At 31.7% G+C, this 24,712-nt stretch overlaps 1 protein-coding gene across 2 annotated transcripts in view; it reads right to left on the reverse strand.

Annotated features, from left to right (window-relative positions):
* LOC145260268 (1-phosphatidylinositol 4,5-bisphosphate phosphodiesterase delta-1-like) overlaps positions 1–24,712 on the reverse strand; it is a 316,049-nt gene that overhangs the window by 212,225 nt on the left and 79,112 nt on the right. For both annotated transcript variants that reach the window (XM_080118103.1, XM_080118100.1), the window contains exon 2: positions 12,675–12,827. In XM_080118103.1, coding sequence (XP_079974229.1) covers positions 12,675–12,827 — 153 coding nt within the window. The remainder of the gene's footprint in view (positions 1–12,674; positions 12,828–24,712) is intronic.

Raw genomic sequence — 24,712 nt, forward strand, 5'->3', positions numbered from 1 at the left:
TTGTCTGTGTGTTTGTTAAAAACTTTTGTCATCCGCATCGAACCAGCATGAACCTGGTGTCACTAGAAAGAGTGATTCTTTTGGACACATAATATCGAAAAATTAGAAAAAAAAAAATCGTCAATTATTTCATGTAGAAATGTTTTGTTTGAAGGGGGGGAATCATGTAAAAATTTTGGTTTTGACGTTGTTACTTACACATGCACAAACGGTTCATTCTTTCATTTTAAAAAGATAAATTTGCAATGTGACAACATTGGTGGTGTCTTGGTCCGATTGATAGAATGTTCGCTTACAACTTGACTTTTGCAAGTTCGCGCCCACCACGCAGCATTTTTTTTTTTCTAATGTTTTCTCTCTCCTGTCTTAAAATTTTCAACTTTCTTACGTGCGCCATTTTTTTCTTTTAATAACACGCTAAGTAATAAGTAAATGTTTTTTCTCTTCTATCTTTTAAAATTTTCACCTTTTTTACGGTGATTAAATTTTCATGTTTTTTACCGTATCTTGTTTTTCGTTAAGTTTTTTTCTCTCTTACCTTTTAGAATTCTCAACTTTACAGACTGTAAACGCAAATCTTTTTAGACTGAAGCAGTATTTAACAAATTTCTCTAAATCACGATGGAAATATGGTCAGCTACATTTTCGTGTTTTTACCCCTTGCCTTATTTGTTTGTCTCGATTTTCTACATACAAATTTTGTTTTCGGTTTCGATTCTGGCTGATGGCACCCAAGTCATGCTTTTTTTTTATTGACTTTTATAATATATACGAAATTTATAAATTAAAATTGAATTGGAGCAAAAATAAAAGTTGCACCAATCTACGATTTTTGCTTCACTAACAGAATAGACTAAATGCAGCCCCAGATGGCAAAGAAAAATCATTAAATGGAGAGTTTCTATTTACTTGCTTCCCCATGAGTTAAACACAAGGTCGCTTTTTATTAATGTGGGGAGAATCAAGCACCCCCCCCCCAAAAAAAAAAAATAAATAATAAATAAAAAAAAATAAATAAAACAAAGGGGGTACTCAGAATTGGAACAAAAATTAAAATTGCCTCAGTTTATAGGGGCATCTATATTGACTGAGGACAGAAAAGAATAGCATCAGAACAGATGCTACACTTTGGGTCTGAAACCAATTTACGTCCCGGCCTATCAACCATGTTCCAATCCTTGTCTCATCACTGCAATGTTACATCCTGTGCTTTTTTTACGAGTACTTTAATGGAATGTGACGAACTCCTAGCACTTATCCTCTTTTAACATAAATACTCCTGAGTAACCTGACAAGCAGCAAAATCCCACCCATTCATTGTAGATGCTAGAAAGACTAATAATTTCTTCCTTTGAACAGTTAAATTTTGGAATTCCCTACCTCCATCCTTCTCCACTGACTGCAGAAATTTAAATGTAATACAAGCAAACATCTCTCTTCTCAACTCCTTATATAGTGACACTGTAGACAGTCCCAAATAGTAGCTCTTTACATCCAAGTAGCAATATGCTTTGTTTGGAGTAAATAAAAAAAATGGAAGTACATAATTATTTTTGCATTCTTCGTTTAAGATACGGATCAAGGTACATCTTTGATATTTTATTTTCACATCAATATTGCTTTTGCTGTTTAGTTAATATCTAGAAGTAAACGAAAGATAAATCTTCATATGTAGCATCTGCAAGATGACACCTTTCCTTTCACTAACTATCTTTTCATTAGTCTTTGTTTTTACATTCTTTGAAGCTATACCCTCTCACCTGATCCTATGTCTAAATTTGGTAAATACCCAAACCTTATTCTGCAAGTCTTAACCTCTGCAGCCCGTGACACCAATATGTTATTACAGCTGGAAATTGTTAATTCTCTTGAGAAATATATGTACACACAAGAATATGCTTTGTTTTATTTAGACTGGATCAATTAGGATTTAAGGACTCCAGTAGTTTTGTAAAAAACAAATCAAAAACAAAAAAAAAAAAAAAACATGCACCCTATATTAAAAATAAATCTCGCTGGTGAAAAATAGAACAGCTTCCTTGCTTATGCTTATTTGCAGTATGCCATGCGAGTGTGTCATGATAAAGGTCAACCAAAAGCTGCTCCACTTGTTTTGCCCATCTCCTGGAGTTCTTGAACCCTAATAGATCCTGTGTATTAATCAGACTACTGTTCTCATCTTGGAGTTTAAATGACATAGCATTTCAGTCCATCTCAGGGTCCATCGTCGGACAGTGTCCGAAACATCCCTCAGGTCTGCATCGGAGTATGGTTTGCCAAGAGGACAGTCGGTGAAGATGTGTGATAGTTTGCACGTCGGCGCTGCAGGGACACTGAACGTCTTGTACATAGGTTTCCATTGTTTTGGAAACCTTCACTCGGACCCGGTTGAGGGTTAATCACTCTTTCCAAGGGAGTTCAGAGCCTATCGGGAGGCCTTCTTTCAGTGCCAGAAAAGCCTCATTGTTGTTGTCTTTTATCAACTCATTCCAGCAATGCAGGCGGAAGGATGCTGGTGTCATTCGTCTGAGGCCTGTGATGGTGGCAAAGGTCTTGTGGGATTGTAGTCACTGTGGCACCTCTTTATGTCCAAATAGGCGATGGCCATTATCATTGCCTTGTTTATCACGCTCTGTCTTTGCTATTGCCTCTCGACTAATCTGCGGATGAATGACACACTGATCCATTTTAGGCTGCAAGTTATCATCCTGCATGCCTTGTTGAGCTGGACGTCAACCTTTGCGGCATGAGTGAAACAAGCCAATGCTGGTCAAGTAGAACAGCACTAAAGCTGACAAGCATAGCATCTGTGCCTCAGCTCCCGAGAGCCACATATTGATAGCTTCTTACAGAGATTCTCAATGTGGGTTCTTTATAACAGTGTCCTACAAGGGAGGAAAAGTCTTGGAAAACATTTCATACCCAACTTATCTCAGCATAAAATGGCAAGAACCCACAAATATGTTTCTTTACACACATTTATAATAGATCAAATAAAAGATCAAATTTGTAAGGACAAATCTTCAGATTCATTCATATGGATTTTAATCAAAATTGGAATATGGACATTACACATGAAATTTGGTATACTTATGTCTTCATATTATTTGGATTCTTCAGACTAACGTTTTCACTTTGTGTAAATTGAAACTAACACTCAAGATGAGAACGGTAGTCAGAAGAATCAAAATAACACAAATAATCAAAGTGACTTCATTTATTTGTCTGAGGAATAGTCTCTACTAAACTCATCTATTAGTTTTTGATCTGCAGACTTGAAACTTTATATATAGGGGATTCGGATCTGTGAAACAAATTTGGTTTTTAGCCAGAAAAATAGCTGCTAAAGAGTCGAAATTGAAAAAAAAAAATTGGTTCTTGGGGGATGTAAGTCGACTTAAAGTGCTCTTTTACGTATGTGCAAATATACATTTATAGGTTAAACAACGTGATGTTTTTAAACTTTTCATATGCATATGGACTTAGCTCAGATGATAGCGAATAAGGCTGAAGAACCATATGCTTTGGTTTCCATTCTGATGAGATCCAAGTCATTTTGTATTTTTTTAACCTTTGAAATCACTTTATATTTATATATAGATTTAGTATTTATTATTGTAGAGCCAATTCTCTAGTGATTATTATATTGCATATAATAATCACTAGAGAATTGGCTCTACAATAATACTAAATCTGTATAAATTAAAATATATTTCAACATATTTTACAATCGGGCAACACTAGGCAGTCTGCTAGTATATATATGAAATTAGGATCTAAACATAAACATAATCAGTTAATTCAAAAGTAAAAAAAAAAAATTCTTGACCAAAAGCGTTTGATTTTGAAGCCACCCTCATCTTCAGATGGTCATAATCTTTAGAAGCATTTATTCACTTGATATTCTTAACAAAACGTCTATAAATCTTCGACTAATTGAGTGTAAGTTCCTTTTAACCATACTACACTTACACAGGTTAAAATCTGCAACACACACAAAAAAGCTCAAGTAAAAACAAAAAAAAAAAAGGTTTTTCAATTTCTTAACTGACCGGCCAAAGAATTTCAACAATGCAAAGCAATTAGTCAACGTCCAAATAAAATAAAATAAAATAGAGAGAGAGAGAGAGAGAGAGAGAGAGAGAGAGAGAGAGAGAGAGAGAGAGAAATCAAACAAAAAGACAATATCAGACCAATACACTTTTGAGAACAGTCAAAATGTAATTGCAAACATCCAGAAACAAAACTTATGAGATAAGCTGATATACCATTTTGGAATAAGCCAGAGACTGTAAATATAGTTACAACTAACACGTTATTAGGTAGCGATTCATGGCAGTTATGGCTCCAGAATAATGATGTACTTCTGTAACATACTTTTGCTAATAAACTTTTTGTTAATTAAACCATTGTGTTTGTCTTTATCAGCCTGCAAATCTACAACAAAAACCAATTAAATTTTAATCTGTTATTATCCTACAGTCATGTCAATCAACGTTTGTTTCATGAAGACCATTTCCTTATCTATATCTTAATTATATTAAAATATTTCATAATTTTGGGATTGTGTTATGCTCCAAAAAATAACAATCACTTTAACTGATTTAATTAGCTATAAGTCGAAAAAAAAAAAAAAAAAAAAAAAACCATCTATTACTAAATTCTCATATCACTATCACTGCATGTTGTTTAACTTTCGCTTGTATTTTATAGTACCTTTCACTCTTGCTTCTGTCACTCTTTTATTCTGTTTATTAACTGTGAAAAGGTGATAAAAATAAATCACAAAAACTCAAGATTGGAAGACCATTACAAAGATATCGGCACACACACACACATATACGTATATGAAGAAAACAAAATGATGACACAAAAAAAAAATTATTTATTAAAACATCAAATGTTCAAAAACAAGAAATATAATAGAATTTTTTCCTTAATTCATGAAGTTTCAAAAATGTGTGCTTTTCTCTTCAGAGACAATGATTAAGAAAATTACTGGTCAACATAAAGATTGAAAACTTTGAAATTGTTGTCATAGGCATTGGTTGTGGGAAAGTGAAAAAGACTGTAGGCTACATAATGAACACACATAATCCAATGGTATAATCCAGTCAGAGTATTTTGCGAAATTAGTGTACAGTTACAAAACTGTTAAAAGAGAATTCCATACGACACGCATACACACACATTGTAGAGAACTTTAATGCCTACTAGACGCTATACTCAATTGTCTAAGGTCTCTCTATAAGTGTAGTATCTGTTCCGGCAGATACTGCAAGCAAAGACCCTATGTGGGGGCGACCTCACAGATAAGACCTTGGTCAATGTAGGGGCAACCCTTCATACTAATTGTCACTATCCAGCTCCCCTACTCCCTGGGGAGTTGGTCCCCATTTCCCCTTCACTCCTCACTTTAAAAATCGGCCTTCTGCCTAATTTGCTCAGTGGGGGAGCAAATAAATACCTCAAAGTGTAGTACCTGTTCTTCAGATGCTGCACTTCAATTTCTTGTTCTGTGTCAGTAGAGGAAAAATCCTTCACGACTGAGACAATTTTTATTTTTGATCCTTTTCTCCACATTAAAAAACGACCCTGGTGTCTAACTCTGTCCTGTGGGGAGGCATTGTAAATAGGAAGTAAACCCTTACTAAATATACAAAATCACATAGTATTCACAGCTCAAATAAGAGCTCTTCAGTATAGCTAACCAACACTGGCATTTACAAAGAATGGTTCACCTTCTCCAAGTGATGTTTCCTCAAGTAAGAGTGCAAAGCTGGATAGTCCACCAGACTAGATGAATTTTTGTACTGGATCCGGTGAGACCAAGAGACCCTATGAAAGGTATACTATAACATACATAAAGGGTCAATTGGGAAGAGGAAATTGTTTTCAACTTTACTAACTCAGTGTTGTTTGAGAGGTGAAGGAGAATTTTAATGAAACATTTGAATATCTATGCATCTCATGTAGAGATCAAGTGTTAGTCTTACAAAAGGGATCCTTTGATTTTCGAGAACTTTGATTGCAGTAAAATGAAACAATGGTATTGATATGTTTTTAACTGAGTGATTCCTGTGACCCATGAATTTGATTTTAGTGTCTTCAGAAAATCTTTGCATTCTACAAGCCAACCTACAAAATTCTATCCAATACCCACGTTGTCTACCATTCCGGTTTTTTTTTGTTTTGTTTTTTAAATAATTTTGAAATATAGATGCTAATGCACTTACTGATCCGCGCTATTTTTTAAATCGCATTTCCAAGTTTAAAGTTTTATGATGTTTTTTATTCAATTGTAAGGTTAAAGTACAGAATAGGTACAAAACACCGTCCCCTTCCCATGTTAAGAATGGCTTTTTAAATAACGTTATTATTTCAGCACGGATCAATAAGTGCATGAGTACCGAAATGTATTTCACTGATCATTAAATTGTTCAGTTACAAAGAAAACACTGAGCTGGTCAGATAAACTTGAAATGGGAGGGGGTGGGTAACCCCCTTCTGAAAGTTTTTTTTTCCTCTGGTGAAAAGAACTTATCCTTGAAATTACATGGGTTAAGAGTTTTTATTCTTTATTGAAATTTATAATTTAAATATTTGATGTATTATCAAATATCATAATTTAGTTTCATCATTAATTTCTTGTATTTTAATTGTTCTGTCTGATAGAGTTTTCTGTTATCGCCATAGGTTCTACCGTTCGAGCTAACCTGACAGATAGTTAAGAAGGTTATAAAATTCAACCACTTTTAGCTATGATTAGTTTACGCATGTGCAAACTAATAGAAATGTCAGCAATTTGAAATAAACACTTTGCATTTCAACTTGCTGACATTTTTGTACAAGTTATTCATCCATCCAAATAAATATTTTATTCATTATAAACCATCCTTGGTATGTGACCAGTAGTTTAAGAGTTTATCAGTTAAATATTTATACACAAGCATACATACATCTACTGTATAGATTAGATGGACTAAATTTCCAAGGACAAGTCTTCAGAGTCATTCCTATGAATTTTGATTGAAATTGGAACATGGACATTACACATAAGCTTTAGTATAATTATATCTTGATTCTTTGGATTCTTCAGCCGAATGTTCTCATCTTGAGTTATTTTCACAAATCTTCATCAAATGTCAAAGTGGAAAGTGAAAATAACACTCAAGATGAGAACAGCAATCGGAAGAATCCAAATAATATGAATAATCAATCTTACCAAACTTAAAAAAAAAAATGTAGGTGTCAGTCTTTGGTCTACAGACTTGAAACTTGAGTGGATTTGGATATGTGGAACAAATTCGATTTGGTTTTTAGCTGGTAAAAAATAGCTGCTTAGAGGTCAAAACTGAAAAAAAAATTACACTTGCTCTATGCATATGCAAATATACATATATATACGATTTTATGTTATTTTTAAAGTTTTTATATGTGTAAGAACATAGTATAGATAATAATGAATAAGGTTGGGGAGCTTTATGTTTTGGTTTCGATCCTAGCTGATGACACCCAAGTCACTTTTTTCTTTTTGAAATCCCTATATATTTGAGCAACAAAAAAAAAAAAAAAAAAAAAAAAAAAAAAATAGGAGGCTTTACTACTTTTGGAACGATCCTCATATAAACTAGATTTCAGATTTTCAAATATTTTATTTTGATTTTTTCTGTTGAACTGCTCATTTCTTTTTTTTTTTTCTGTTTGCTCGAAAGCTTTAGAAATGGTCTGAGATTTATTCAGAAATTCATTCCTTAGAAAATGTTTTGAATCATTCATTTTATTATTTTACTTTTTTTTGGACTTCACTCTAATCCATTTACACTTCAGATTACAGATTCTTCCATTTGATTCTTATAGAATATACATTCATTGAGTGTTTGATCCTTTACTTTGACACTTTAATTTTGAAGATGCATTTTGGTTCACAAAAATTGTTTTAATATATTTTCGAATATATTCTAACCCACGATACATTACTCATCAATTTTTATCCTCTGATGAAAAGATTTCATCTTTGAAAATACATGGGTTAAGTATAAAGAATTTTTATTATTTATTTTCATTCCTTGTCTGAATTATTTGATAGGTTAATAAATATTGTAATTTATTTTCATCATCAATAAAGAAACAAAAACAAACAAAATTTAAAAATTAGGTTGAAGGGATTAAGTAGTTTGGGATTTTCTGCATCATTCTGGTTGGAGAGTAGAAATAATAATACTCTCCTCATAGTCCACTCTGAATAAAAACTATTAACAAAATCTAGGGTACTGCAGAACATGAACTGCGTTATCGTTGGTATATTCTGACACAGTTACATAAAGCACCGAAAGGTGCCAAAGAAATCTCAGCAACCAACAATCCGCAAGCAGTATCTTATTTAGTAATTTTTTTATGGTATCTAATTATAGATTATATATTAAATTGCTATGTGGAAAGTATAGAATAATTAAAAAGCTCCTTCCTCATGTTAAGATTGGCTTTCTAAATAATGTTATTTTTTCATCACAGTCTGTAAACTGCACAAATACAGTTTTTCATTGAAATTACCATACCATGAGCATTTTCAATTATAATTACATGTTTTTTTCCTTAATGTTACACTACAAATGTTTTAAACATTGACCACCGTTTTTAGTAAAAAAAAAAGTTTCCATTTGGCACATCCAGCAGTTTATGTAAAAATTCCATGCAATATACCAACAATAACGCGGCTTGTATTCCACATAAGGATCAAATTAACAGTTACGCTATTAGACCAAATCTAATTTATAAAATTGTCTATGTGTGTTTGTTTCAATTTTTTCAAAGTGCATCTCCTTTGAGGCGCAAGGCCGTAGAGCAGCACGAGGCAGATTAAATGACTGCATTTTATGGACGGTTGTTTTATAGGTTTTTAGCTGGTAAAAAATAGCTGGTAAGGGGTTACAAATTTTTTTTAAATTTGAACTTAGTAGGCGCAAGTTGACTAAACGTGTTATTTCTACACATGTGCAAATATGTTGAAGTGGTTCATTTTTAACTATTTCTTATCCATCTAATGATAGCTCAAATGATAACGACTAAGGCTGAAACACTTAGTTTCGATTCTAGCTGATGGCATCCAAATCATTTTTTTATTTTTGAAATCACTATATATTAGGTTCAACAAAATAATCAAAGTATTGATTAGGTTCAATAAAATAATCAATAAAGTATTGATAAATACAAAATCAGCATATAATTAAAATATCATATTTAAATGCTTCAGCCTCTGTCCCATCAACGAAATGTAGCATCTCTCTGCCTGTTCTACAAGTACTTTAACAGTGAATGCTCCGACGGACTACAAGCACTCGTACCCCGTCGACATAAATACCCTCGGCAAACCCGACAAGCAGCTAAATCCCACCCCTTCACAGAGATCCCTAGATGTAAGAGAACCTTCTACTTCAGTAGTTTCTTCCCCAGAATGACTAGACTTCGGAATTCTCTTCTGGGTTCCTGCTTCCCCAACTGTATTGACATGCAAAAGTTCAAGTGTAAAGTGAATTAACATCTTGCTGCCCAACTCCCCACATAGTACCCCTGTAGATTATGTCGTTAATAGTAGCCCCCTACATCAAAGTGGCAATGTGCCTTGTTTGGGGGTGAAAATAATTAAAAAAAAAAAAAATTTTTTAATTTTATGATCGGACAACGCTGCGCAGCCTGCAAGTATTTTTATAGAAAAGGAGGGAAAGAAAATGGAAGTGATGGGTTAAATCGATTTTAGTCTTTTCAGACGATAAAACGAAATTTTTATTTATTTTTATCAAAATGTAGTAATATCGAAATCTCATAACTACAAGCATTATACAGAAACAGATTATAATAGCATAAACAGTGACAGGTCATAGCGATTGATACTATTCATCGTATTTACTTTGTTTGCAGAGTTCTAAAGACACATATTGCCTCAGTACAGATATGGTTTTGTTTTGTTTTTCTAGAAGGGATGTAAACATCTCTTTATCTGTGTCTGCTTCCTCTGCAAATATCATGCACTCCATTCTTTATAATACAAACAAAACGGAAGTAAAAAGATTACTACAAATCAAACAAGAGAAATAAGACAAGCAGTAAAATCTAAAAAAAAATAAATAAATAAATTTAAAAAAAAAAAAAAAAAAAAAAAAAAAAAATCAAAACTATTGAACTGAAAGGAAGTTAAAACAAATATAAATCCCTAGACAGAAATTTATTATTTGTCAAAATAAGTTTCAAAAGGAAACAAATTATCTATCTATTGTTTGCAATAAATTATTTTTTTTTTTAGATCTACAGTTCATAGTTTGAAGATATTTCTTCTTATTTATGTTATAAACTTACTATAGATCTAAATAAAGTATGTGTGTTATATATAAGTACTAGCAGAGCTACCTGGCGTTGCACAGGGTAAAAGTGTAATCTAGTTCTATTACCCCCCCCCCTCTTTCTCTCTTCCTTCCTTCCCATTATTCTTTGTTCTCTGTCTAACCCATTCCTCTCTCAAGACATATACACACATTCACAGACAAGGGAATGAAATCAGTGAAAAGAAGTTACTTCCTTTAGGTTAGTAGCAGGATTACAACCCCTTCTGGATCAAATCTGCACCAGTTTTGGATCAAAGAATGAATTTTTTCCTCCTAAATTTTAAATATTATTAATTTCGAACAATACTGATCAAAATTATACCAACTTTGTGGGTCTTTGTTTTGTAATTTAAAAAAATTTTTTTAGAGACATACACAGACAACTTCACTTTATATAATAGACTAGCAAGCCACCTGGCGTTGCCTGGTTGAAAAATATGCATAATATTATATTTTAATTAATGCAGATTTTTTATCCTGTGTATAATACTTTGATTGCAGAAATTCCCCTTTGGACGAAATTACAGTATGTTCGCAATAACAGAGGCCACAAACAATTTTATTATGTCTAAACTATTATCCACCATTTCATTTAACTTTACAACACTGTTACATACACATTTATTCGTTATAATAAAATACTACATTCTATCCTAGGAGAAACATCATGATGGCACACACCTTACAAGGAAGAAATTATTAATTTTCCCTCTATAACTAAAGTACTAATACCACCACCAGTCTACACCGGTTACTATTACACACATTATACATAAACCACCCTGCCTGTCTTCATAACTGGCTCATGAACTCATACACAAACCATTACCTTTCCTTTTCCATTTACAAAAAAAAATAACAATTTCTCCCTCATTCAGCTCCAAATGTTCTCATTGGCTGCAAAAATCATTTATTCCGGAATACAAACCTACATATGACAGCATCATTGGAACTTCAAACACACAAAATGCTTTTTTCTTTTCCTTTGCTTCTTAATTATAATACTTCATTTACTACATTGCCTAAACCGGCAAAAACAACAAGGCATGTTAGCACGAACTTGCAGGTTACACTGACCAGCGAGCAAGCTACCAAGGAAGCAAATATACGCAGAGATACATACATATACACACACACATATATAAGAGCAAAATAGTTAATAAAACATGTTGAAAAACACTATGAAAAAGAGTTAAAACATATTTAATCTGAAAAGGAAACACTTAAGTGGAAAGTCCTTAATCCGTGGAGTTTCGAAGAAATACTTTCCTTCTCATCAGAAGGTAGAAATTAGCAAAATGCAGGATCGGATTTTGCATACAAAAGTATTTGATAAATCTGCAAGTAAGTAAAAGATCTTACTTGAGAACAAAAAGTGAAGCAGAGGGAATATGGTGAAGAAAAAGGTTATTTCACGTGAATGGATAGTCTGGTGAAAGGTAAAATATCCAATGACGGTAAATTCCAAAAATGTAAATCCAAGAAAGTTAATTAAAATTTCTTTTTATGAAATATATATAGCGTGGGAGGGACATTATATGAGAGAGAGAATGAGAGGAAGGGACAGATAGAGAGATACAGACATTTTATTGATTGTTTCAGCTTTGTAAAGAATGTTAAAATCCTATACAAGTATGCTGGGGGGGGGCTCCCCCAAAAAACTTGGATGAATGCCAGTGATATGTAATAAAAACACATTTAATATAATTTGAAAAATTCTTAATTCAAAAAAGATCAATTTTAGTTAAATAATTTCTTTAGAAGTTTTCCCTGCTTATGTTTCCTAAGATAGTAAAAAGAGAAAGACGTTGAGTGTACAGACAGAGGGAAGAAGACAGGAAGTTATCTTTTGATAAAACAAGTGTCATCTAATTCTATTCCTATAATGAATCATTTGAAGTCTTAACCTTCATAGCAAAATTAACATTTTCAGTTTTCAGAAGAAAAAAAAAAGTCAGGGCAAGAAAAGGTGGAGAGAGGAAAAGAAAAAAATTAGGTAAAGAAAACGATAAAGTGAAAAAGAGATAGGAAAATCAAGAAAGAAATAAAATCCAACCAAAAAAAAAAAAAAAAAAAAAAGGAGATAATGTTCTAACAATTCAAGCAAAAATTCACTTTTTTGAGATGAAGAAAAAAATGAAATTCTACTAAAAACAGAACTCACACCCCATCTGTAGAATTACTGAAAGATTGAACATAAAAACCATGATAAAGACGACAAACCAAAAGCTGCAAATAAAACGTCATCTTAGAAATATTACCAACTAAAGTTGTAATAATGAAAAAGGTACAAACTTTCAGGAATTTTCTTTCGAAAGATACTAGTCGAGCCCTCATAACGAAGAACCATCTTTTCACGATCTACGATGTAAGTTCGTTCGTAGTGTCGACCATTTTTCAGCTTCACAAGCACAACACCTTCCTCCAATTTCTTTATATCATTTTCAACTGCAAAAAAGAAAAAAGAAAAAAAATAACATTAAAAATCATATCCTACTACAGTTACAGAATACATTTTTATATCAATAATTAATATCGTCTCTCAATAAGAAATTGTACATTTATTTTTGTTAAAACACGTTTAACATCTGAAGAAAACTTTTGATGGTCGAAAGCGTAAGGGTATAAATGAAGACGAATTTATGACAATTTTTATTTAAAAAAAAAATTAAATGAAATTAGTTGTTTGTAAGAAGGAAACGTTTAATAAAAGATTCATACAAGTTTACATATATTTATTTTATTGAGGGAGTTAGACCTGGAGTCTAAAGAGCAAAGTTTATTTTAATGTTTTTTTACAAAGGCATCACCACAAGTATCAAGGCCAAGAAGCCACTCGAGGATAAGGGTTAAAGAGTGTAAGTAGACAATTGTACAATAAAGTAATCGTTAGTAATGGAAATTCGGTAAATTTGTTAATTTATATGGAACGGCTCATCAAAAACTTTACGTTAGACTTGAAGACACCCATATTGTAGTCAGCTGGAAAGCAGGAAAACGGAAGACAATTCCATAGGCGTGCAGTTCTAAGAAAGAAACTTTGTTTATGGAATCCACGTTTAGGTTTAGGCACAGATAAAGAGTGGGGGAAGTTATTGATAGTGTTTTCAGCTAGACAAGTGTTTCTTGTGAAAGTCTGATGAGGGGGGACCAGAGATTGGAGCTCAATTGAGCACTTGCCATGAAAATAACGATAAAGCAGAGACAAACTCGCAACATCTCTTCTGTGAGAAACAGATTGCAGGGAAGAGAAAAGGACATCCCCCTACGAGGCTACAAAGTCTATTTTGAACTCTATCAAGGCAGGATAAGTCCTTTCTAGCAGCTCCTGCCCAGATGTGGCAACAGTACTCCATCCTTGGACGTACCTGGCTCTTATATAGATAGAGAATTGCATCAGCAGTGAGATATCTACTGAATCGATAGAAGGATCCCACCATTTTTCCAGCAGCTTTGGCAACGGATTTAACGTATGTGTTCCGTTTCAGATCAGAAGTAAAGGTCAAGCCCAGAAGCTTGTCAAAACATGAGGCCTCCCCAAGACGAGAGCAATTCATTTCAATTGATGCCAGATGGGGATCAGCGCGTTGATGATAGTTTTAGATGCATTAAAAGTAACAAGCCACCTCTTTCCACATTGTACCACTTGCTCAAGATCAGAGGAGAGAGAGAGAATCAGAAAAAACTTGGACGTTTACGGTCTTAAATGTGCTACCATAGATAGTAGTGTCATCAGCATAGTGTTCATAGTGATGTATATATAATAAGTTCAATAGGTATATTTATCCTAGAGCTATATTATTGAGTATAAAGATTAATAATTGTAAATTATGAATCAGTTTCAAAAGGAAAAGCAAACAAAATTAAATTGAGTGTACGATCATTTATTCCTTTTATTAAAATTGAGAATAAGTATCGACAATAATTGACGAATATTTTTGTTTTCGAATATGATCTCATCAGCACAAAAAGAGGGAGAAGAAGTTTAAGACAAAAATAAACTAGTATTTTTGTAGTAAGGCGGATAGTCATTGATTTTCATTAGAAAATTTGTTTAGTACGTTAGTGCATATGTGGGCATGTTGAATTTTGACAACGAATATATATATATATTTTGAGAAAAATAGAAAAACCGAATGAAATTATTAAAATAATCAACGTTTCGTCCTTATTTCATAGGACATCTTCAGGATATTAAGTAAAAATGCAAGAAAGAAAAAGTCATAGATCGTACGAAAAAGAGAACAGTTTTTGAATCCTACCCATGTCGGGAAGGGCAAACATATGTGTGCGTATGGGAAGGTTGGGTTGTTCGATGTCTATATATACACTTTTAAAAATGCGCTAAAATAAATATGTACATTTTTTTTTTTTTTTTTTCCTGTAAACTTATTTATTTTGTTGAAATACGCACATTCCCATACGCACACATATGTTTGCCTTTCCCGACATGGGTAGGATTCAAAAACTGTTCTCTTTTTCGTACGATCTATGACTTTTTCTTTCTTGCATTTTTACTTAATATCCTGAAGATGTCCTATGAAATAAGGACGAAACGTTGATTATTTTAATAATTTCATTCGGTTTTTCTATTTTTCTCAAAACATAACGTCAACCACCGCTGGTATTTTTACATTTCTTATATATATATATATATATATATATATATATATATATATATATATATATATATATATATATATATATATATATATGATTGCCACTTTTTGATAGAAGCTTTCCATCTCTTCAGGTTAATGTTGAGCATCCATGTGCACATAGATGGCTCTTCAAACCAACTCACACTTGCATAACCATTCAGATGTGGCAGGAGAACTTACCAGTATTTGGTGTTTCAAGGGACATATAACCATGCATATACAAAGCATTTCTTTTTCTTTTTTTTTCTTTTTTTACTAATGTTTATCCTCTGATAAAAAGAGCTTATCTTTGATTACGGTGGATTAAGAATGTTTCCATATTATTCCTTATTTGCATTTTTGATGGAATAATATCGTAATTTATTCAATTTTTATTTTAATCATAATTCTTGTTTTATTTTTATTTAATTGCTCTAATTAGTATATCTACTTAATTTACCTTGATATCTTATAGCCTAAAGATAATATTTATCCATATATTAGAGATTGTTTAGTCTTTAAACCATTAAATTTTTGAATTTTGCATTACATATCAACAGTGCTTACTATAAACAGTAGATTTCGTATTACTTAACACATATGCACTCGACTAGCATCTTCTACTGTATCGGACATTTAAACCTTATACTTCAAGGTTTGAAGGAAAACATGCCAAGCATTACCATCGCCATGATAGGTAAGAAAAAAAAAACTATTTCCTGATGAAAATATGAATCGAAATATCGAATTTAATTTTAATAAATACGTTTATTTATTGAAAGATATTTTGCACTTGTTTGGCTTTAAACTGTTAAATTTTATCTTTATTATTTTATTTACAGACACACACGCACTGATTATATATATATATATATATATATATATATATACTTGTTTATTGTTATATAAACATGGTCACATCCTGCTGCTACAAATAGCCACTTGTTTCAATCAAACAACAGATATCATCAGGCAGCGACTTGACTATTCAAAAGTTCAATGAATAATTGGTTATTCAAAAGTTCAATGAATAATTGGTTATTCAAAAGTTCAATGAATAATTGGTTATTCATTGAACTTTTGAATAGTCAAGTCGCTGCCTGATGATATCTATTGTTTGATTGAAACAAGTGGCTATTTGTAGCAGCAGGATGTGACCATGTTTATATAACAATAAACAAGTATTATCAGCTCTTTTTATTGAGCACTATCTAACAACCTCGTTGAATTCATTAGTCCATTACTTTTGAATAAAAAACCCCGAGTATATATATATATATATATCATCAGTTTAGAATTCATTTTACTTGCCGGATTTAGACATTGACTACCAAGTTAACCTATCTTTGGTCAGGTTTTTATTTATCCCTCTTATTTTATCACCTCCTGCCATGATTTCCATGACCTACCTCTGCCAAGTGACTGTTACCACAACTACAACTGTTGTACACGTGCTAACAAAAAGAACTCATCCATTCTTTCAATCTGACCATACTGACAAACACTGTCCATGAACTGGCAAAGATTATCACGATTGTTTATTTAAAAAAAGGCTTTGATAAAAAATTCTGCCTAAATAATTTTTTTTACAATTGTCATAGAATAGAAAAGTTTTAAACATGATACATAATAAACACAAATTTGTTAAATGTAGTATCTTTATGGGTTTAAACATCCAAATGACGGTATTCTGTGACTGAAAAGGTCGATATGATAAGAAAAATAAGTAAAAAATGAATTTTTTTTTTTTTTTTTTTTTAAATGGATGGAAATTTTTTGGATTCAGGTGACAAGATTTCAGCAAGTTTATTTTAGAATCTTTAAAAATAAATATTTGCAAAATATGCTCCTAAATATTTGCAAAAATAGAAAACTGGAAATGTGTAATACCTTAAAACTTCTCTATCAACCCCTTCTACCTTTTCACAGCTATATACCCCACCCCTTGTAGCACACAAGTACCACTTCACATCAATGGTACATTTTTTCGGGGGGGGGGGGGTCGTCATTAAAAAAAACAGCAATCCCTACTACTCACTAATGCTGTTGCTATTAAACCCCTCCTCCCCAAGAAAGCGTCCATATTAATGCTGAAAAAGAATATGTAAGCTTTGTGCCTCGAGTAGTTTGCCTTTTAGCCGGAAACACACTGCAGCAAACTATTCTTTGTATTATAGACTTCAAAGTCAGTAAAGACTAAAGGCAAAGAGATAAATATTATGAATAGTTGTGAACACTGGCAATATTTTTTCTATTTTTAATAGAGAGTGCACTACACTAACAACGCCACTAAGTATAGGGATCTTGAAAATAGTGCACCATTTTTGTGTAGGTCGTCCAATTCTTTTTATTCTTTCAAGGTTTTGAATAAAAGGATGCAATGTTTGGCTAAAAAAAATCACTCTTTCATCAGAAACTGCTAAGTAAGAATATATGTGGTAGTCTACTGCCCTCAAAGAACTTTTCTTAATGAATAAAGATGGCTATACTTTATCTATGTAGGTGATATATATGTAATAATCCACAGATAGACTGTTTCGATGTATTATAGCTCGTCAATGCAGCTAGACAGGCACCTGGGATCAAAAATCGTTGAGATAATAAGAATCAGTACATAACTTTGCTAAGGTAGGTGAAATCAATGATAAACATTGTCAAACGACAGAAGCTACATTTGTGTACACAAAGAATATTGCCTTTAAATGCTAACAGCAGTTTTTATTTCACTTACCAGTATGATCAACCAGTCTTATACAGACAAAATGTCTTGTGGTATCACAACTCTTCAGTGTGGCTAGCAAACAATTGCCTCAAGCTGGGATCGAAACTAGACAGTCTAGACGACAGTTCGCATTTATAACTTCTAAAACATTGCTCGGTGCAAAGGTAAGTGAAAAATGATATTAATAAACATGGAATAAATAGAATAGATACATTTGGATTTTGTAGAGCCGATTCCATGGCCCAATTACGCACCCATCTATTACAGAATAAAAAAAGACTCGGTAGATAGTATCATTAAAACCTATAACTGGGTTATTATTATGCAGAGTAGGTCAACCATGAGAAATTAAAGATATTTCACAGAAATTCCAACTAAGTTATTTACAGGTGGTTCAATAGTTTGCATACCGACCACTGTTTAATGTCTTTTTTTTTACCTTCAATGGAAGAAAGGCTTATTTGATATTCAGTTAAGCAGAGAAAGCAACTGATGACATTCAAGAAAAACAGAAAAACAAAAAAAGGAAAAGGGAGAAGAAAAAGGAAAAAGAAAATAAAAAAGAGAAAGGAAAAAGAGAAAGGAAAAAGAGAAAAGGGAAAAGGAAAAAGAGAAAAGGACAAGAGAGAAGGAAGGAAAGAAAAAGACGAAAGAAAGAAAAGAAAAAAGAATGAAGGAAAAAAAGAATGAAAAGAAAGAAAGAAAAAAAAGAAAAAAAAACATCGTTAAAAGAAACGGTTTAAAACAAACTTTTCCGAGTTGTTTATCTTATGAATTAAAATACAAGAATAGATATTCTAAAGGTCAAGGTTGCAGAGTCGAAGTGTGAGGTTTTCGAAAGAGTTACAGTGAGACTTGTAAAAAAATGCTAGAGGCTGAGTGAAAATTTGTAATCTCCAATGCATCAACAGTCTGAATATAAGTAGTTGGAGGTCATTTTGAAATTTTAGGAGTTGAACGTTATACGTTCAGACTCTGCAACTCTGTTTAAGATGCATCTTTTTCATCCGACGATGGATCAACGAAAACGACCGACCAACTAACTACCCGATTGATGGACAGACAGATACTCTAGGATGCACAAAAGAACAGATTCTTTTAGAAATGCATGGACACATCCAAAAAATACTATTACAAACTATAAAAGACTAAAAAAGAAAAAAAAAATTTCAAACTTAAGCGTGATACATTCACATCCTTGAAACAAACAAATTTCATGAAAATAAAGTTTAAAATATAGAGTGCTCTTTTAAAAGCGGCGAACTTTAAATTTGCAACTTTTTTTTTAATTGCAGATTTGGCAACTATCGATTATTTGGAATTCAGTTTGGTTTGGTTTGGTAATTCATTAAGTAGGCCAGAGTCACGTGCCACATAGCATGCAATATGATCAATTTACTGAGAGAAACATTTTATGAACGAATAATTTTACGAAATGGACCTGTCAACTGGCCACCTCGTTCGTGCAATGTAACATCATTAGATTTTTTTCTTTATGGATACTCGTAGGTAAAGTCCTATGTCTATGCTGATAAACCAGATACAAAGTGAATTAATTTTGCTTAACAATTTCTAATGTGTTTTGTCAATAAAAACAATGTAAATACATTCATCGTAGTTACTTACTCTTATTATGTCAAATATTACTTGTATTTTATTTGTATTAATTATAAAGCGGTAGAAGCTAGCTAAAGATGAAAATTGACTCGGATAATGTACTAACAGGGCTCAAAGAGCAGGTATAAATGAGTCTTTATTTAAAATGTTTGCCTCTAACAAATATTCAAATTATAATTTTCAAAGCGAAATGCTATCTATTTTGTTTTACATATGCACAGAGAAAATATCAATGACAGTTACAAGCCACAAATCTCTTAATTGAATAAGGCATTTTGTCCATTTGATCTGTTGGTCATTGTTTCAAAATGCTAACAAAATTATGTAACTGGGCCGTATCAATTTGATCTAGTTACACAAGTATCTTAACATTTTTAAAGAATGATTGACAGCTCAGACAAAATGTTTATTTATTCAATGATTATCATTTAAACAGTGTTTGAATACATGGTTCAGTGGCAGTTTTAGTCATTTAGAACTACTTTAAAGCTTCACTGCTCACTCATTTTTCGACCAAATTTCAAACAGTTATTACAGTTTATAGACCACTTTCTCAGCTATATTCTGAAAAATTCTTTTTCAATTTTCGTTCAGTAAAACAAGTTATGCATTTTCTGGTGTTCAAAATCGTAAAAATATGTAAGGAGGTGAGCGACGCTTTTTATGACTGGTTTTCATAGCAACTACATCACTTCAACGACTACTGTTGCTACTAATTCACTGCTGTCTCGAAAAGAGAAGTAACAAGTGAAACAGAGAATGAAAGCATGAAAGGGAGATAATTGGGGGATTTTATAGAAAGTGGACGAGTGCCGTACATTGTTATTACATATATGTTTATGGAGGCGAAAAATAAGACTGAAATTAAACAAAGAACAAGTGAATTTATTGGAAGCCTGGAAAAATGATGGATTACAATAGAAAAATGCGAGCATGAAAAAGTAATATGGTTAAGCTTAAACATGGAAAAGAAAAGGACAAGATATTCTAGTAAAAAATATAAATTTATAACTTAAAATATTGCAGCATAAAGAATTTTTTTTTAAATTCAATTTATAACATTATATAATTAATTCTTAAAATCACACTCAGTATTTTATTCGTATATTTATGTAGTATGTCTTACATGTGTTTTGTTGAATAGCGGAAGTCCAAACAACCCAGAGATATATGTTCCTCGAAAAAAATTTAAAAAAAAAAATAAATAAAAACGGTTATATATACAAAATAATAACTATAGCTATATTCCAAGTTCCAAATATTTATTTTCCTTACCAAATTCTTTCAGCATCTCAAAATTTCTGCACATTTTTTTACAGACTCGTTTTATTATGCAGAAACAATCGAATTATTATGATGTCAATAGAGAATCTTTTCATGTACATATTCTTCAGAAAAAACAATATTTTTTGTTAAAAAAAAAAAAAAAAAAAAAAAAAATTAGGCATGACAACCTAATGTCGGAAAAAATGAAATTCTATAGAATGATTTAAAATGGCAAAAATATATGTATGTTTGCTGATTTAAATCATTCTCAAAGCATATTCCAAGTAAAGAGTACAGAAAATCATTAACCTTTTACAGCTATTTTTTTTAATTCTATGATAAGGGTTAAATGTTAGATAGATGGCGAGACAACATGATCAGTAATGGTGGAAGTTGGGTATGGTTAGATTATTTTAAAAAGGAGGGATCAACAGGAACTTATTCACATTAGATTTGAAAATGACCATGTTATAGTAAGCCGAGAAGTAGTCCCACGGTATTGTTTTACAGATGGACAATTCTAGGAAAGAAACTTTGCTCATGGAATTTCGCTTAGTTTTAGGCACAGAGAGTGAGAGAAGTTGTTAATAGTAGTTGTAGCTAGATGAGTATTTGTTGCAAACGCTTTACAAGAGAGGAGATGATCCAGGGCAATATTTATTTTAAACCATAATGCAACATAAAATATATATTATAGTTTAAGAGAAACAAACAGAGGGCTTAATTAAATATGTAAAATTCTTTCTATCACCCCCCTTTTTAACAACACCAAGACTGGATAGGTTTTTTTCGTTATTTAGTCAAGCCACAGCCTTCAGCCAGCCTGCTCATCTGAAGATGAGCTATTACCTATAGAGTTAAAATAAATTTATGGTTAAATTTTTTTTTTTCTTTTAACTTTTATATAAAATGTCAAGGTTTCTTTCCATTTATCGCCTCTATATTACCATTAAAATGGGTTACTATTATTTAAATCAATAATACAACACAGCAATTTTTAAATACTGTATGTATTAGAAACTGAAGACAGAGACAGCCGTTTGAATGACTAGTTTGCAAAACATTAATTATGAAGTGTTTAAAAAACACTTCATAATTAATGTTTTGTCTTACTCATTTGTAATTTGGTTCTATTCAATAGTTTTATCGATATTAACAGTAATTAAAGTGTTTTGATAAAAATAAGTTGGTTGGTTGTTTTTTTTTTATGGCATATCAACCCTTTTTAGGCCATTTAATGCCGAATCCAGTGATTTTGAAGGAAAAGTTTTTAATAGAATTTTTTTTTTTTTTTTTTTCAATTCAGTTTTTATTCAACCCATAGTTAGGACCCTAACAGGTACTACCACTCCGGGTCAGAGTGGGCCTGGGAGCAATAATAATTAAAGGGTGGCTCCATACTCCCCAAAGCCTTCAAGCTGAGGCCTCACCATCGGATATAGTTTAAGGTCATATCCAGGACCAATAAAAATAAGCGAAGAGGGATAAATTATTAAACATTTAAAACGTTTTCTGACTGATTTTCAGGAAGAGGTAATTTAAATTAAACTAACTAGAGAGATATAGGCAGCATAAGTAAGAGTTAAGTGGTAGAGGTTGTCTGTGTTCGCTCTCAATTTTTTTTTTTTTTTTTTACTATTCAATGTAAAAATTTTAAGTTAAGAAAACAAAAACGCGCACACGCATAATCGTTCTTTTTATTTCTTTACGCTCTTATTTAAAAGATAAATAAACCCTTAAGAAATTTACTAAAATATTAATAACTATTTATATGAATAAATGCAAAAGTTTTTGTCTTGTGTTTGCAAAGCCAGCTAATATATATAAAGCACAGTAAAGGATCTTGATTAACAAATCTAGTGAATAGGGATAGCGAGGTAGAAAGTTGCCTGTGGTGCCTAATGTCATCTGCAGCAAATAAAAGGCCACCTCCCTCAAGCCAAACTATGCATACAAAAATATCACAAAAACGTGCCTATCACAATGGCCTCACTATTAGGATAAAATGGATTACTATATTTAAACACGATAAAATAAAAATATATAAAGAGTTTCAATAGGATAAACTGATCAAGTTATTTTAAAGTTGAGTTTGCACTTTTACTCTTTATGAATTAGATGTACAGCTGTTAGCTTCATGGTGTCACTATGAGAACTGTTATCACACAATTTAACAAATCTGATAATCTGGTTTCAAAAGGATTTAGTAGTCAAGTTTATGAATCTATCACCAGAAATGTTCAACAGAAAGACCGTATCCTGATTTTCGAATTTTTATTTCATTATACTCAAGTGAAATATATTTAAGTTATACAATAAGGTGCACATCCCCCAGTGAAATGACCACAATCAAAACATCTGTTATCACTAAATCTCTCTCTCTCTCTCTCTCTCTCTCTCTCTCTCTCTCTCTCTCTCTCTCTCTCTCTCTCTCTCTCTCTCTCTCTCTCTCTCTCTCAGACAAATGGCCTGAACACTAGAAAGATTCGAAAAGGCGAATTAACTTATCTGAAGCTACCAATGACAGTTTAAAATCAGTCCTACTTTATCTCACTTTTTGTTTGGGGCGTTTATGTACTGCACAGACAATTCTTTGTTGTTTACTTGCTATTATTACATCATTTAACATTAAATCCACTCATCTGTTTTTAAAGGGATTTAGTAAAGTTTCAAATCCCAAGTAAATAGATTTAAGTAAATTTATAAGTGTTTTAGCAAAGGATGTTAATAAAAAAGAAATTATAAATTCAATTATGTGTAAGATTAAAAAATCTTTTGATTGAGCTCAATCAAAAAATACAATGAAAAAAAAAAAAGAAAGAAAAATGACATGATTAAAACAATCTACTTAATACCTACGCCAATTACATTATTATTGAAATCAACTTTTATTGTATGAAGAAAGTATAAATTATTAAAAAGCAACAATTGAAATACAGGGTAATTCGAAAGTAGCTCTCTATTATTAAGTGCTTGTAATTTATTACTGATATGTAATTTTTACAAAAAATGAAGGTGTATAGGATAGGGTTTTATTTAGAATTCAATACAAGTGCTAGAATTACCTACCAGCATCGCAAGCTGCATGGGAAACACAGTAATGGGTTTTACAAGGAACCTATTTTTAATTTTTAACTTCAATGATGAATATTCCGAGAGGATAAAAAATCTCCACATCTATGGTTATACTCAGCTAACATACTTCCCGACTTTCAGAGTGGCTGCTACTAGAAGCAGTGACAAGGCAAATCAGTTCCTTCATTTTTTTCCTCTCACACCTATATCTCTCCTGTGCATTATATTTTTCCGGTCGTTTTTTTTTTTTTTTTTTTTTTTTTAATAATCATTGTAAAAAATTTTTTTATCTTATTTTAATTAAAAATTAAAGAAATTTGTTTTGTTTTTTAAGAATTATTAAAAACAGTTTTTAAAATCTTTTTAAACTATTTGGAGAATATTATGTATTGAATACGTTTTTTTTATGTTTGAAATTTTGTTATTTTGATTTCAAAAATTGTATTTTTATACTTTCATAAACATATTTATTATATAAATTCGAATAAAAAATTTATAATGAAAATAAAAAAAACGTATTTTTATAATGTCAAACATTTCTTATAAAATTTCAAATAAAAACTTATTTTATTTTTTTATTAAAAGTGCAAATAAAGCCTAATTGTGTTATTTTTATCTGTATGTTTTTATAAGTTTTTATTGTATATTTTCAATAATGTCCTTTTCTTATATTTTATTTCAATAAATCATTTCACAAAAGAAATACTGAAGAACAATAAAAGTGAAGGAACTGATTTGCCTTGTCACCACTTCCGGTAGCAGACATGCCATAAGTTAGGAAGTACGTTAGATGAATATAATCCACTGTGCACTCAAAACAGTCGATCCAGAAAACAGGAAATTCTCACAGTCCATGAGCAATATTTCTGACAAAGGGGAAACAATTGCAGTTTGCAATTGTCCATCTATCCATCTCATTAACCCTTATCCTCTAGTGATTAAGGCAACAAAACTTACCTAACCATCTGCAAATATGAAAAGGATTTCTATACAAGGCAACACTGTCTTGTCTG

The sequence above is a fragment of the Euprymna scolopes genome, chromosome 3 (assembly GCF_053919585.1).
Source record: "Euprymna scolopes isolate OS-2025 chromosome 3, ASM5391958v1, whole genome shotgun sequence".
Taxonomy (NCBI): Eukaryota; Metazoa; Mollusca; class Cephalopoda; order Sepiida; family Sepiolidae; genus Euprymna; species Euprymna scolopes.